The sequence below is a fragment of the Falco punctatus genome (genome assembly GCF_963210335.1).
Source record: "Falco punctatus genome assembly, chromosome: 4".
Classification (NCBI taxonomy): Eukaryota; Metazoa; Chordata; class Aves; order Falconiformes; family Falconidae; genus Falco; species Falco punctatus.
In genome coordinates, this window is record NC_137583.1 from 24,438,253 (window position 1) to 24,453,661 (window position 15,409).

At 44.5% G+C, this 15,409-nt stretch overlaps 1 protein-coding gene across 15 annotated transcripts in view; it reads right to left on the reverse strand.

The window, feature by feature from the left end:
* Nucleotides 1-5,775: 5,775 nt before the first annotated feature.
* The window catches only part of TMCC1 (transmembrane and coiled-coil domain family 1), a 119,869-nt gene continuing 110,235 nt past the window's right edge, over nucleotides 5,776-15,409 (reverse strand). For all 15 annotated transcript variants that reach the window (XM_080387605.1, XM_080387601.1, XM_080387607.1 and 12 more), the window contains 2 exons: nucleotides 9,080-9,215; nucleotides 5,776-6,382 (listed from right to left, as the gene is read on the reverse strand). In XM_080387605.1, coding sequence (XP_080243731.1) covers nucleotides 6,068-6,382; nucleotides 9,080-9,215 — 451 coding nt within the window. In that variant the 3' untranslated portion in view covers nucleotides 5,776-6,067. The remainder of the gene's footprint in view (nucleotides 6,383-9,079; nucleotides 9,216-15,409) is intronic.

The following is a 15,409-nucleotide window of genomic DNA, read 5'->3' on the forward strand; positions in this document are numbered from 1 at the left end:
CGCAGGGGCGGCAGCAGCACCCGGAGCGCGGGGCTGCGGGCGCTTCCCACACACCGCAGCTGGTGTGAGGCGCGAAAGCTCCCAAGGAGCCGGTGTCAGGCACGTCCTCTGCGGTGTCACGACAGAGATCTGATGACTGCACCTCTGCAGGACTTCAGTGGCGGAGGAAGCTCTGAACTCCAGACGGCTTGATTGCAAGCGAGCATCACCTGTGCACTGGCGGGGCTACAGCACAGCTGTGCCAGAGAGGGAGCCTGAAAACACACCACAGCTTCCCATCCCGCTCTTGCTTTTCTCCTCGGTGTTCCCAGTTTTGCCCCTTTGGACCAGGGCTGTCTCACCCAAAGTCCAGAGGGGATCGGGCTAGGGAATTAATTGTTCGGCAGAGCTGGTTTGCCCGGGGATGTACCATTTCATGCTAACTCAGGCAGCAGAAAACCTGCTTCACATTTCTGCTGAACTCCAGTCAGCAAGGGAGGCTCCACTGAGGCCAACAAGCCACTAACCAAAACTCTCTTTTAAAGCAGAAAGTGTGGATTTGGTGGTGGTTAGGGAACAGTTTGAAGACAGATGCCTGTGGCAGGGAGCTGTCTGTTCGGCCAGATTCCTACTACCAAAACACATCAGTGCGTTGTGATTTGACCTGGGAGAATGACTGCTTTAGCAAGAAAGATCAGCCAATTCTTCGTCTCCACTGTGGCAACCCAGCATAGCCATACCCTTGCCACATCCCTGTTTGTCTCCCAGGACCTGGGTGGAGCTATCCAACCGCTTCCCACAGACTAACCGAAAAACTGAGTAACGACTCCTCCAAATTATGGGATTAAAACTGTTGACGTGGGAGTAGGCCATTGCTTTCACCCTTGGACATTATGGCCCCCTGTCAATCCTGAGCCATGTTCAACAACCACACCAAGTTCACCCAGTGCTCATCAGGTGACCACCCTGAAAGAACACAGAAACTTTCACAACTAGCATCCACATCCTATCTTGAGCCAGATGGCTCTAGCAAAAGCAGCCCCATGCAGGCACTTAATCCATAATCTGCTGGAATTTGCATTCTGCTTGTGGGGAGACTATGGGGAGAAAATCGCTTTTGCTTTTTGATCTTTTGCTGGTTTTACAGCACTTGCACCTCTTCATGAGAACAGAGACAACGACTTGCTCCCCTTTCCCTTAAAAAAGTTGTCACCATTCCCTTCTCAGTTCTGTGTTCTCGCAGCCACATGACCAAAACCCGAGAGGAACGAGTATTTTCTCCATGTTGGTGAGGAATCTGCTCAGTTTCAGCTTGTACAAATACCAAACAACTCAGAAATTCTTCTATGAAACATGGCAGACAAAATACTTATGTTTAGAGTGGTGGCCCAACCAACATCATATAGACTCACCTTTCATCAGAGGGAGTGGGCTTTTGGTGTGTGAATGCTGTCCTGCCAGCTGAACTCTTCCTCATCAAAGTGCAGCTGGGACCTGGAGCTGCTCCATTACAAGATTCAGGTGAGAAATGCAGGTGAGGCTAGCACCATATCTTGCTTTGCACGTGCAGCTGAGCACAGAGCTGATCCATCCCAGTCAGGAAAAAAGAAGCAAGAGCCAGCCCTGACCCCTTCTCAGCTGGGGCAGTCTAGGTTACAGACCCGCTGAGGTAGAAAACACAGGACCAACTCCCAGTTCTCCAACTACAGGCACCTTTTGGGCAGGTCATCTCATCCAACTGTACCCACCTCCAAATTGAGGACTGCAGGTAGGGAAGGTAGAGAAATGCCGTGATGTGCAAGCCACACAAACAGGTTGGACACCTGCAGGGATGGCCGTGACCCTGCAAAAGAAGCTGTCCCAGGCTCCAGGTGGACTGGAAGGAAACAGATTAAGAGTGCAGCGCTGCTGTTTCTCCTCCTCTGCCCACAGAGACCAAACACTGCCAGCCAATTAATTCTTGCCATGCGCAGGTGGTGCATGGCTGATTATAGGATGAAGTTTGGTGACTGCATCTACGGACAACTTGCTCAAATTTTAAACTATTAGGGCTCAGCACAACACACCCCTTTTTTAATTCCCAACCATCCCTCCACGCCCTCCCCTCCCCCCTGGAAACACCGAAATTAGGCCAGTGTTAATAGCTGAGGTCTTTATTTAAAGTTTTTTATATACAGTAAAAGTGTCACAGAAGAATCTGTGACAATCAGACAAGACAAATGTAAATCTCTCTCAACAATTAGCAGCTTAAGATCTATAAACTACAGTGTTACGTTCACAAGTGTCATTTCTGTACTTTTTCAACCCTTGCAAGTGAGTTTTTCTGGTTTTTTTTTTTTTACACTTTTAAAACACACTTACAGCTAAGTCAATTGCCTACTACTATACCACCTGGCATACACAACACAGACACACAGGGTTTTTAACTCTTTAGCTACATTCAGAATTCACTTAAAAACTGGCCAACTACCCGATCTTGAACCCCTTTGTAGCTTGGCTTCTTTTGTTATAATGCTGCTTTTTTAATTAAAAAAATGCATATTTTCAAAGCTGCAAGACAGTGCTTTTCTGTCCCAGTGCAACATGTACAGAACATTTAATCTGATCAGACCTAAGAACTCATGGGATTGGAATAAACCAATGAAATAACTGCTGTGAGCATGCTGAGTATCATTAAACTAAACTAAGGAGACTGAGAGAAAAGAGAACTTTATAAAATTCAAAACGCTAAATTTTTTTGCATCAAGATTTTCTTTCTCCTTTACACTGAAGGAAGTGGGGAAAAACAGATGAACTTCATTTGAACCATAGAATTTCAAGGAAAAGCTGCTGCTTTTTGAACAGTCCATTATATTCTTCCTTTTTTATATGCCAAGTCGATATGTCTAAACATATCTAAGCAATTTCAGAATCATTTCAACTCTGAATATGAAATGTTTTGGGAAACATTCTGCAACTCAGAGATGGTCACTAAAAAGTTAACATCCATAAGGAAGGCTAATAAAAGGTACTCACACACACACACTCACATCCATGGCAGAAACTGTCTTCTACATGTCATCCAGAAACACTTCATCAAGAAAAGCAAACACAACCACTTACAAGGAAAGGGAGCTTTAAAGCTAGAATCACATTTCCAACAATATAATCATTGTTAAACTATCAGAAATCATCACAGACCTTCAAATTGAAGAGGGAGGAAAACCCCAAAACGTTCTGCTAATGCAAAAGGCAAAACACATGGCAGTTGTGTTAGGATATGAAAAGTGGATGCAGCATCATATATGGCATTACTGCAGACAGCTTTCTGGAATGGAAGAAACTGTCGAGAGAGAAAAGAGACAGACAGACAGACATACATTGTCCAGAACCATATGTACATGGCCTTCAAAAAACAGTTTTGAGGTGACAAGTTTCTATTAAGCCTGCGCCTTCTGGCAAATTAGCAAATGGTATTTACTGAAGATGACACAGAGCTGAGACACCAGATGAAATAAGGATACAAAGAGGAGTGACAAACACATCTGTCAAATACTACAGGCAAATGGCACTGAGCATCCTGATCCACTGGATTTCAACTCCTTCCTACTCTGACCACTTAAAAACCTACCATAAGCAATTCTAGTGTGATCAAAACTAAGAAGAAGAAATGCAAAGGCCGGGTTTCAGAAATAAAGGCAACAAAGCTTTTCAATCATGTGCCAAATCAGTTCTTACTGCTTTTCACACTTTTGTTTCTGACAAAAACTACGCAATGCAAAGACAATAGTTACCCATGTAATTTGAATCAGCCAGAGGAGGGTGGTAAATACACAGTAGTTTCTGTGGTCTAGGGAGGGAATGTTTATGCAATCTTTGCTCTGTCTACAACTCCATAGAAAGCATGATTATTTTTGGCTTGAGTCAGTTGCACTCGGCAATTTGTGTTTTAAGTAGGACAGGAGCAGATTAGTGCACATGGTGACAGAGAGAGGTGTGCTGGGATCCCTGGGGAGGGGGGTACCTGAGTTTCTTGTGACTATGGAAAAAATAGACGTAATCTTTGAAGGAAGAAGGATGGTTGGATGGCAGAGGACTTGCCTCTGCTGGCAACCAGAAGACCCTCAAGGCTGTTAACCTAGTTTGAGGGAATTTCTCAGAACCCAGAATTTGCATCACAGCATTAAGTCCTAGGCTTCTGTATATATACACATGATGGACATGTTCCATTTATGTATGATTTCAGCTGGTTTAGGTCACTTGGAAAACATTTGATTCCTAAAGGGAACTTAAGCCTAGGAGAAAGGAAAATGGTAAGATCTAACTAAACATCATAAATGGTCTTGAAAGAGAATCCTGGAGTCTTTTGATTTCACAAAGACAAAATTATCATTCTATGATGAACGTTGAGTCTTGGCTTTTTTATGGTGAAAGAGACACCAGTTTAAAAAAACACAAACAGCATAGAGTGAATGCAGATTCCTTGGGCGTGAAGCCTGCCTGCCAGTACCAAGAGGTCACCAGCAATAGCCTGTTGCTAGGACTCAAGAGCTACACTTCAAGCTGACATTTCCTTCAGAGCTTCAAAAAAGGTATCTAACACCGATTACTTGTCCCCATGGCTGAAGAAGAGGATGCTCTCTATGGCACACCACACGGATACAGTGTACAAAGAAGACCTCAACATAGACACACAAATGATCTTACCAGAGCCTGACAGGAGGAAAACTTTGGTTTCACTTTTCCAGGGGTTTGTTAAAAAATTAAATCAGAGATATTTCAGAGACAACCATTCTTTTAAGTAGACCATTGATTCAGTATTTCTTTCCTTAAAAGAACTTGTCTTTTCCCTAGGAAGGGATGAACAGGAATTCCTTATTCTTATCCTGAGACCAGGAATGAGAGATGACGTGCAAATGAGAAATAAAAACACACTCTCCTTCACACCTGGAAAATGAAAAAAAAAAAAAGCCCTGCATGACAAAAACGTGTGGAGAAGATAGATGTTTTTCATGATGCTGCATCTGTATGCTCAGGAGGACAGATAAATGGCATATGAACGGCACTGCGTTCCAGACAGGCTGGCACTAGAAACTGCTCTCTGCCCTCCTCAAAACTGTTTCAGGACAAGATGGCTCACAATTATTCACGCATTTCTTCATTTAAAAACATCACTTCTTTATTTAAAAGGAAAAAAAAAAAAAAAAAAAAAAGACCCTCCCAACCCCTTCCAAAAAAACCCCCCAATAATAATAATAATAATTATAATAAAAAATCCTATTAGAAACAATAAGGAAGCACTGAGAGTTTGAGTATTACACTCTTCAAGTATGCTGTTTGGATTTTTTTTAAATCTGTGAATATACATATATAAAAAAAACCTCAAAAGTGCGACCAAGGGCTTCTGCTTAAAGATAAGTATTTCAAGGACTACTTCAAAATACTGTAGCACGACTGTGCAGTTACTGTGTATGGCATGAGGCTTCCACTTCATATGCTTAGCAAAGTTAGCCAGCCTTATAGAAAGTTATTGTAAGTCAGGTTAGCACAAATGGCAAACCCAGATGCTGAGCTGGGAAAGAGATCCACACGTTGTTTTTCTCTTGGTAAGGAAAGAAACCACTCTGAACACATACATTTGGACATGGAATGTGAGCAGACTTCACAGTAAAAGTTTAGTGTTACAGGTTTGCTGTGGTACCATCATTCAAGGCTGTGCACTAGATTTAGCTTTGCTCATCTTAAGCTAACCATGTTCTCTTCTTCCTGACAGGTTTAGTACAGTAGGTTCAAGCCACAATTTAAATTGCCCATTGGTATGCTCCAAATTCCTGTGTTTTATTTATTTCTTTTGTACACTTTAAAGAATCTTAAGATTTGCATCCAAAGAGAACCATGCTACATAAAAATTATCCAGGATTCTCGCCAAAAAGAGTTCTTGAATAAAATCTAAAAAATACTATTGCAATGTATCTCGCAGAGAAAAAACGTTATTCTAAATGTAAACAAATTCACTCGGACACTTCAAAACTTCAGCGGAGTTGTTGCTGACTAATCTTTGCCACCAAGAGTGCCGGGAGGAGGGCAACATGGCTCATTCCTGCCGCCATCATCTGGGGGGAGAGAAGAACCGTTCCAAGTAGCCGGTGATGGCGTCCCAGTGTTTCCACAAAAAGGCAATGAAAACCACTATAAATAAAGTGCTGAACGTCCTATTGCGAGTCTTCATGAGGGGCACGACGCAGTTGGCCACAGTGGAAACGAAGACGAGGAGGACAGCCATGACAGCCAGGAGGATGTTGATGAACTTCCCCAGCAGGTTCCTGGCCGTGGCATTCTCCAGCCCCTCCAGCTGCACCACTTGCTGCTGCTGCTGCTGCAGCTCCATCTTGGAGATGCGGGTCTGGCATGCTTCCAGTGCCTCCTGTCAGCAAGAACACACTGCTGGGTTGCAAGCCCCCACAAGTCCGCCCCAGCGGCAGACAGCCCCCAGCTGTTACCCTACCAACCAGGCCAGACCAGGGCCACCTTCCTCCTGCCTTACGCACCTCCTGTGGGATGTGAGTCACTGTGCTGATCTCATATCCTGCAGCAGAGCAGAGGAAGCTGTGTCGTGTCATGTGAAGGAGGGTGAGGAGCCCCTCGTTAACTGGGTACTGCAGTTTGTAATGCACCACATCATCCCATTTACACCAGAGAGGCTCAACAGACAGGTGACAGGCTGGGCACAAGTCAGGCTTTGCTAAAACACACACTTCAGCTGCCACTCTGCACTGTCAGCTGCCTGTCCCTGCATATGGTGCAATGGTCACCTGAGACGTTTCCATCCTTCCTGCCTTGCTGGTCAGGCCCAGAGGGAGGAGGATGCTGGCAGCCCTCAGCAGTCAGATAGCCTTTGTCCAGAAAGGGGGGGGACGGACAGACCCAGTGAGCTCTCACTTGAGGTCTGGTTCCAAGAGATCACTGAGGGGACAGAGGTGCTGTGTCTAGCCAGCACTCCTCCTCCCCTTCCTCTTCTGGGATGTGCATTCCCAGAGCCTCCCGTTTCCATCACTTTCCTTGCATTGGCTTGCACTTACTCAACCCCTCTCTGAGCCCATTCGATTCTCTAGTCAACCTGGCAGAAAACAGAGTCAACAAAAATAACTAAGCAAAAAGGCTCAGCCACTTTCTGCTTGCTCAGTGAACTAAACGAGCTCAGGGAAAGGTTAGAGGATTACCAAGGCAGGGACTGCACAGCTGGTGTCACAGGAGGAAGGTCTCCTCCAGACTGCAGCAAGCTGTGGCACTGGCACAACTCCAGGTGACACTGCAAGGGCTGGAGGAGGGAGATGTCTAGACGGGTAAGAAGCATGAGATTTATGAAACTGCCTCTTCGGAAGAGGCAAAGCAAATGTAGGTGGAATAAGACTATCCTGTACAAAACATCATCTCCAAAGCACTGCTGACTTGGGATTGTTTACAGACCTCTTCTCCATGCTGAACCTCAAGTGACCAACCCAACCTGTAGTAAAAACTGGTGACAGGCAGTGGGTGGGCTAGAGAGAAGGAAGAGGTTTTAAGGCAATTAATGCAATGAGACATTTCTGCTCTTGGAGATACAAAGTCACACTGTTTCCATTAATCCTCCCTCAAGAGTTGCTTTTCTCAGACATGAAGGCCAACTTTGGGTAACACCTAGAAGTCTGCAGTAAGCCCCAGTCAGTCTGTCTCAGGCGGATGGCTGAAAAAGGAACAGGATTCTCTTCCTCTGCAACATCAGCCCATGCTCTTAACTAATTTTTCATGCAAAAAACCTCAACACTTACCTTCCCCCCAGCAATGCTGAGGAACAATCTGTCCCAATTTGCAAGTTTACACTAAGCGCGCTGAATCATAAAAAGAAGACTAAAAAAAAATCTATTGAAATCCCCACTTCAGTTTAAGTTTTCAACATTACTTCTTCCGGCCATGTTAAATTAAAGAGGAGAACAAAAGCTTGGATATTGTAACATTCCCCCAAGGGAAAGCCTCCTGTTTACTCTGTTGGAGGCCACAGCACCACTGTCCACAGGTACTGATTTATTTTAACCTTAACTTGAAGGTCACTGCGACCTGCTACATTTCTGTCATTGCATCATGTGTGTGGAGGTCAATAAAACACAATGGCTTCTCTTCAGTTACAGTTCCTGAAAGCACAGGGCCAAACTGCTCAGCCCCCTCTACCAGCAAGCAACCTGGCAGGACACTGACTCAATGGGACTTGCTGCTGGATCTACAAGCGTGCCAAAAACACAGCCTGCTCTGTCTCCAGACGAAATCACCTGGCTGAGGCACCTCTACGGGGAGGAAAGAGAGAGAACTTTGACCTACAATTCTCTGCTCAATGCTATAAAAATCTCATGTCAGCGATCAGAACGGAGATGCCTGCTAAAACTAGCACAGCAACTATTTAAAACGAACAGCAGACCTGTTTCTGAATAGGCCTTTCTTTATAAGGTTTAGCGGCTGCTCAGATAATTTTCCAGGTCTCTTGCTCTGTGGAAAGCCCTCCAACTCCGTAATCTGTTTCCATAGCTTTGGTCCTTTACATACTGAAAGAAATGTCTCTTTTAAAAATACCTCCTTATTTGGGCAAAACCAACAAAGAACTGTTTCCTGACTCAGTGCAGTGAATACACAAAGCCATTTTTCCTTAGACATACGTGACCATTGCTGTAAAAGCAGTGACACAGAAACACACTCTAGGGTCCATTTACTGGGAACACTACTGTAAAAAAAGTGTTCAGGTCATGACCCGTTAGTTTCTAGTACCCTACAAAAAGTGGAAACAGCTTCCACTTCGCTACAACTTAATTTAAAAACTCTGCTCCAGACCAAGTGGCATGCTCCTTCTGCAGATGAACTTGCCCGTTGGTGCATGGGCACAGCCCTTCCTTACAGAAAAAGTGACCTGGAGCAGTACCCATGTGTCAGAAATGGAATAAAGGCCCTTCCAGAACTCGTCAGCATGCAGTTTAACAATAAAGCTACAAGGATTAAAACCAAACATTGAATCACCAAAGTACTTCAAAAGCGGATAAGTTACAGTAAGAGCAGGCAGAAAAAACAGGACTGGAGTCCCCTTGTTGCTGTCACCCACCTGGATGTCCCGGGCTCGTTCATAAGACTGGTATGCTATTTTCTCCTCCATGCTGGCCAACTCCTGTTTTAAATTGAGAATCTCGTTCTGGTGGAGCTCAGTCAAGTCGTTTAGCTGCTCTTCGAGTCTTTCACATCTAGAAATGATACACATCGCACAGTAGCTTTAAGAAGAGGATGGTGAAGTTATACAACTAACAATCAAGCAACGAACATCACAGACTTTTCACTAAAAACTAGTGTGGCTACCTAAGACATTACAAAAGCATGTATTGCCATGTGAGGCCCTCTCGCTGGGAATTAAGGAATTCCTTTCTACCAGGTAAGGTAACATTAATCCCGTTTCTGTCCTGGGGAAAAACACACAGAATACTTAAATCACAACTGCCAAGTGATGCAAGAAATCAAGGATTAAAACAGTTAAGTTATTCCCCAAACTTTTGTGTAAACCAAACCATTCCCTTCTAATACCATAAGCTCAAGCATTCTCATCTGCACTCTGAACAGTATCAGATATAAAAATGACACAGAAATGAAGTGTGAAGGATGCCTCTGAGAACATGACAGTCCTGTCTGATCTCCATCTACATGTGAGGTCACACAGATATCTTTGACTTAATTTGCCTTTATCTCCCAAGAATGAGGCAACTTAATTAGCAAAGACCATCATATTGTTTGTAAGTAGGGCACATGAATCGTTAACCTGCAGGCTTATTTTTCAGTTTGCTATTGGTGAATGGACTGGGAGCAGTCCTGAGGAACAGGGGCTGCCCAAAAAACTTGAGTTATGACAATTCTGAGTTTTGTTTCTCAATGATAGCTCCATATTGTTACTTTAGCACTTTCAAAATACATTAGGGCTACCTTCCATTTGTATGTAGCACTTAATTTTTGGAATTTCAAGTCCAAATTTACAAGCAACTCATGCTTCAATACCTTTTTAAAATCAGGCAAGTATTTTTATTACTTCCAAAAGGTAAACAAACACAGAGAGCTAGGCCCAAGGGCTGGGAGCAGTGAGCTGGGCACCATCCACACCATCCTCTTCCACCACGCTTCCCGCAAGTTTCTCACTCTTGGTTCATTATGAGCGATCACTCTGATGGTACTAAAGTATGGGTAGAGCTACAGTGTCCATTTTTTACTCGGATTTCCACTGCCTACTCACTATAACAGCATGGAAAAAGCTTACCATACAGCTCTTACCATCCAACCCTTGATAGTAATAACTGAGAAATTTCTAAAGAATTCAACACAGTGATAATTCCTTGATTTAATTTCAGTTTCCCTCTTACTCCATGTGAATTTAGTTCATACACATGCGTAAAATGAATAAAAAAATATTCATCTAGAACAAAGAATTTAATTACAAGTTCCAAAACCAAGACAAAAATCCTGCTTCTGGGTTTTGGTTCCCTGCCTGCCCGCCCCCAATTTCTGGGTGCTTCACAAGCTAAATACTCTGAATCTGTAGGCAAAAGTTAGCCTTTAATAACAGTCTTGGTGTTTTGGTTTTAATTGAAAAACCTGAAGAGAACTTTCATTTACATTCCCAATGCAATATTGCTCTAAACTAAGGAGTCAGACATAGCATGACAATTTCCAGCAACAAAACACATGTGGTCAACCAGCAGTGAGACTAAGACAACCACCAGCTGACACAGCTCAGCCCAGAAAGGTGCCATAATAGCTGTGCAACTGAGACAGGACACACAAGAGAACTGGTTTCCCAAGAACGACAAGCTGCAAGCACAGGAACAGCCGTGTGAAGACTGGCTAATGAAGAACAAGCCCAGGTAATTAATATTGCAATTCGTTCCCAAGCAACTTAAAAAAACCCCAACTTACCAACAACCAAGACATCACAACTAAACCTGCTCCAAGTCTCAAAGGCTGCATCTGTTACTTGAAATACATTCTGTTTGTTAATATATTACAAAATTCTCCAGTGGGTTTATTACACAAAAAAGGGACTTCAGCATTTCTGAATAGATCACAATTATGTCTTTTAACCTCCTCCCACATAAATGCCCTTCACAAAACGACTATTGCCAGGCAGCTTAAATCCTGTTCTCTAACAAGAAACAACTGTATTTTAATAACTTCAAAACTATCTCAGTCTAGAGCAAACATAAGGAAACCCTGAAAATCCGTGTATTTGAAGAGTTCAAGCATACTAAGGGTTGGCTCCAACCCTCCCTGCTTCATATGCAGGACTACCGGCTTGCTCCCAAACCACACTTCATTCCCCTGCTTTCCCCAGAACTTCTGCAGTTTGCACCTGTAGTGATTTGACCCTGGCTGGATGCCAGGTGCCCACCAAAACCACTCTATCTCTCCGCTCCTCAACTGGACAGGGGAGAGAAAATATAACAAAAGGCTCGTGGGTCAAAATGAGGACAAGGATATCACTCAGCAGTTACCATCACAGGCAAAATTGACTCCACTTGGGGAAAATTAATTTATTACCATTCAAATCAGAAAAATGCCTTCTCCACACCCCTCGCTTCTTCCCGGGCTTAACTTAATTCCTGATCTCGCTACGTCCTCGCAGAGTGTCGCAGGGGGATGGGGAACAGGGGGTTAGGGTCAGATCATCACATGCTGTTTTTGCCACTCCCGCCTGCTCACACCCTGCCCCTGCTCCAGCGCGGGGTCCCTGCATGAGACAGCTCTCCATTAACTTCTGTTCCCACGGGCTGCAGTTCACACACTGCTCCAGCATGGCTCCCCCGTGGGGTCACAAGTCCTGCCAGCAAACCTGCTCCAGCGTGGGCTCCTCTCTCCATGGGACCACAGGTCCTGCCAGAAGCCTGCTCCAGTGTGGGCTTCCCACAGGTCACAGCCTCCTTTGGGCATCCCCCTGCTCCAGCATGGGGTCCTGCACGGGCTGCAGGCGGGTATCTGCTCCATAGTTCTGCACTGACCTGGCTGTCCGCAGAGCTGTTGCTCTCGCATAGTCTCACTTCTCTCTCCCACTGGCATGGATTTTTTTTTCCCCCATCTACTATCACAGAGGCATTGTCACTAATGGGCTCAGCCTTGGCCAGCAGCATGTCTGTCTTGCAGGCAGCTGGCACTGGCTCCATCAGACACAGGGGAAGCTTCTGGCATCTTCTCACAGAAGCTGCTCCTGTAGCCCCACCACTACCAAAACTTTGCCATGCAAACCCACTACAGCACCCAAGAAACATCAGTGATTTCAGAAACTGCTGGAATTGGGTTATTTTAAAAGAAAAAAACACAGCCCCCCAGCCTTATTTTTGAAATGACACTTCCTCCATTCATCCCTTTTTCACTCCTTGTACCAGTATCTACAATTCAGAATTACTATTTTTTTCCTGCTGTTTTCTACTGGTGTTTGAATTTGAAAAGTTAGGAGGGGTTCACAAAACTTACAGGGCCTGAAGCTGGTGTTTGCCTGTTGAAGGCTGGTTCACATTTAACTCAGAGGTACTACAAAAATAAAGGGACAGAACACCTGTCAAGAGAGTTATGATTACACTTACACTTCCCAACATATGAGTGCCAGTGTCTATGCAACAGACTCTAAACTCATCTGTGAATATAGCAGTGCCCTGAATGATCAAACCCCACTTTATTTCAGGTACAGAAGATCCCTCACTGGACTCTAAGAATTATTTTCCCACTAGCTAAAATGTGAAACTTCTCCTTAAAATTACTAGCCTCTGATTAACATGCTCCAGCACAGAAGCTTTTCTGTGTAATGGACTAGTGTCGACTGTCACAAGTATCTCAGAGATCATCAGAGATGTTCATATGGAAGACACTCAGTAAACTGTTAAGATGCTTAGCTGAAGTATGGGATTTGGGAGCATTTTAAAAAGCCCTGTCAGATTTCCACACATTTTGTCAGGCTCACTGCTGGGGAATCAGGGAACCACAGCTGTGACCATCTAATTTTTTTAAGAGCTTTAAGGCATTTTAAAGTAATAGCTGCAAAATACATGGCTAATACAGCACATAAAAGAACCAGACATGATGAAAAAGACATTTATCTGCACGCAGTAAGTGCTCTAGTGAGTAAAGAAACTCTGACCAAACTGATGCTAAGAGATCTTCACATTATACTGTGAAGAGAGTTTAATACCTCTCTTCAAGGTCAAGATGGACTTTTTTTTATAGCTATGTCATGCAAAATTTCATCTGATCTTTATTTGTCATCCAAATAATTTTTTTATGCTACTGAACATCATGCTTTCAATAGTGGAATAACAGCTAAAAGCAGTATCTATTTGCAATATACTCCAAGTTGTCTATCTAGATGATGCGTGAGGGAGATAGCTTGCTCCTGAGGAAGCATGAGCTGCTCTCAGTGTGCACATCACCCTGTGCTTCCAGCCCCAAAGGTCTCCCGGTGGAAGACGACAGCTTTGCAGGGGCGTTTTGGTGCTTTCATGGCTGGGTGGGCACCACACGCTGGCTTTGCTGCCTGGCCACCCTTCAGGAAGGCCTCTTCAACCCTCCTAGACCTCAAAGGTTTAGCACATTTGTTCTATGTTAAAATAAGTCACAGGAACATACTGAAGTCAAACGATTAAAACTACAGCAAAAACCAAATAAATGGAAGCACTGGTGTCTAGCATTTTAGCTGACTGACTTCTGACAGAAGCGTGGGAGACCTAAATGCCCTTTCTGAGGATGCCAGACTTCGGAAGAAACCCAAACCCTTGGACTGGCCAAACTCCAAATGTATGAGCTCATGATTTCACTGCACACAAACAGGTTCCTAAAGGGACAGGCAAGATGAAAATACTCAGCAGGAACTTTATTTCAGTCTCAATAGCACTGAAAGTCCCTGCTTGTATCAGTAAACAACCACCACCTTCCAACCGATGAGATAAGCAACAGGCTATTTCAGCGTCCGCTCCTTCTGCACAAGAAACACAATGACAGCCAAGGCACCGCCAGAATCTTCCTTCCTCAATGACTCAGCCCCAGTGGAGCAGCACAGAGCTCAGGTGCTGGCAGCTCTCGTACTGGCATGTGTTGCCGGCAGGCGGGCAGGGCAGCACAGCCCACCCAGCCTCGCCGAGGTGCTGCTCGGCAGCACCGGGGTGGGAGAACTGGAGTGACTACACCAGTCTGTCCCTGCCCCCAAGCCGGTTACCAAACTGCAGCTACACGGATTGATAGGCAAGGTCTGGAAGCAGGGAGAGGGAGGGAGGAGATTGAGGAGGTCATGGAAAACCTGCAAGGCAAGCCATGGCTGATAAACAGAAACTGCATGAACACACAATGAAAAAAGATCAGAATCCACAAAAAAGTAGAACATCTAAGAAAGAGGAAATGGACAGAGATTGGGCAAGAAAAGGTCACGGCACGGGCTTTGTTGCAGCTTCCAGGTACAATACAAACACTGTGTACTGCCTACAAGTAAAGGCTTCTCCAAAACACTTTTTTTAAGCTCTAACTGAAGTCAGCACTTGTTTTTGAAAGCTTCCCAGAAACAGAGCAGAGTTAGGAGGTGTATATAGCTTTTAAAGCCAGTTATGATTAATTTGAATTCCCAGCCTCCCAGCTTCAAACCACAACCTCCATTCCCATCTTTTCATTTTTTCTGAAGAGAGCTGAGGAATGAGAGGGGTTCCTAGTCAAGGAGCAGGTGCCAGCCCTCCCTGCCAAGGAAGCGGCATCCTCTTTGCCCTCAGACACATCACATAACCTTCCAGTTCTCAGGGTGATGTTGGCTTTAATCTTCATGATGTTTTAAAATACAGAAGCTACAAAACAAGAATCTAGATTTGACCAGTGAGGTATTAATCTCACTCTGACTGACACATGAGCTCCTTGTGGATCATGCAGTTACCTGCTCACCTCTGAAAGCCTGCAGAGACAAGGGCACTCAGTGTGCTTTACAGAATCATAGAACAGTCGGGGTTGGAAGGGACCTCTGGAGATCACCTGGTCCAACCCCCCTGGCAAAAGCAGTTTCACCTAGAGCAGTAACTGGTCCTCTTTAAAGATCACTCTTCTAATTATTTTGCATCAAGACTCCAAATGGCAGGTCTAAATTACTATCTTTAAGCATTTATAAGCCAAATACAGATTGTCCAAGAAGCTTTTCACTCCAGGCTGCCTTGGTTAGTGGTTAGGCTCTGGGGTCACCTGAGGGGAGAGCTCAGTAAAGGTTAACGGCACACAACAGACAACTTCATACTGCACTAGTAGGAGAACCTACACGAGCCTTGCTGAATGGTTTCAGGGAATAACTAGCCAGTTTAGCTGACAACATACGTCAGTCCCCCATGGTCTTCTATTGTATTTGCAGGCCGCTCCTTCAGCTGCACTATGCTTGCATTCCCCCATG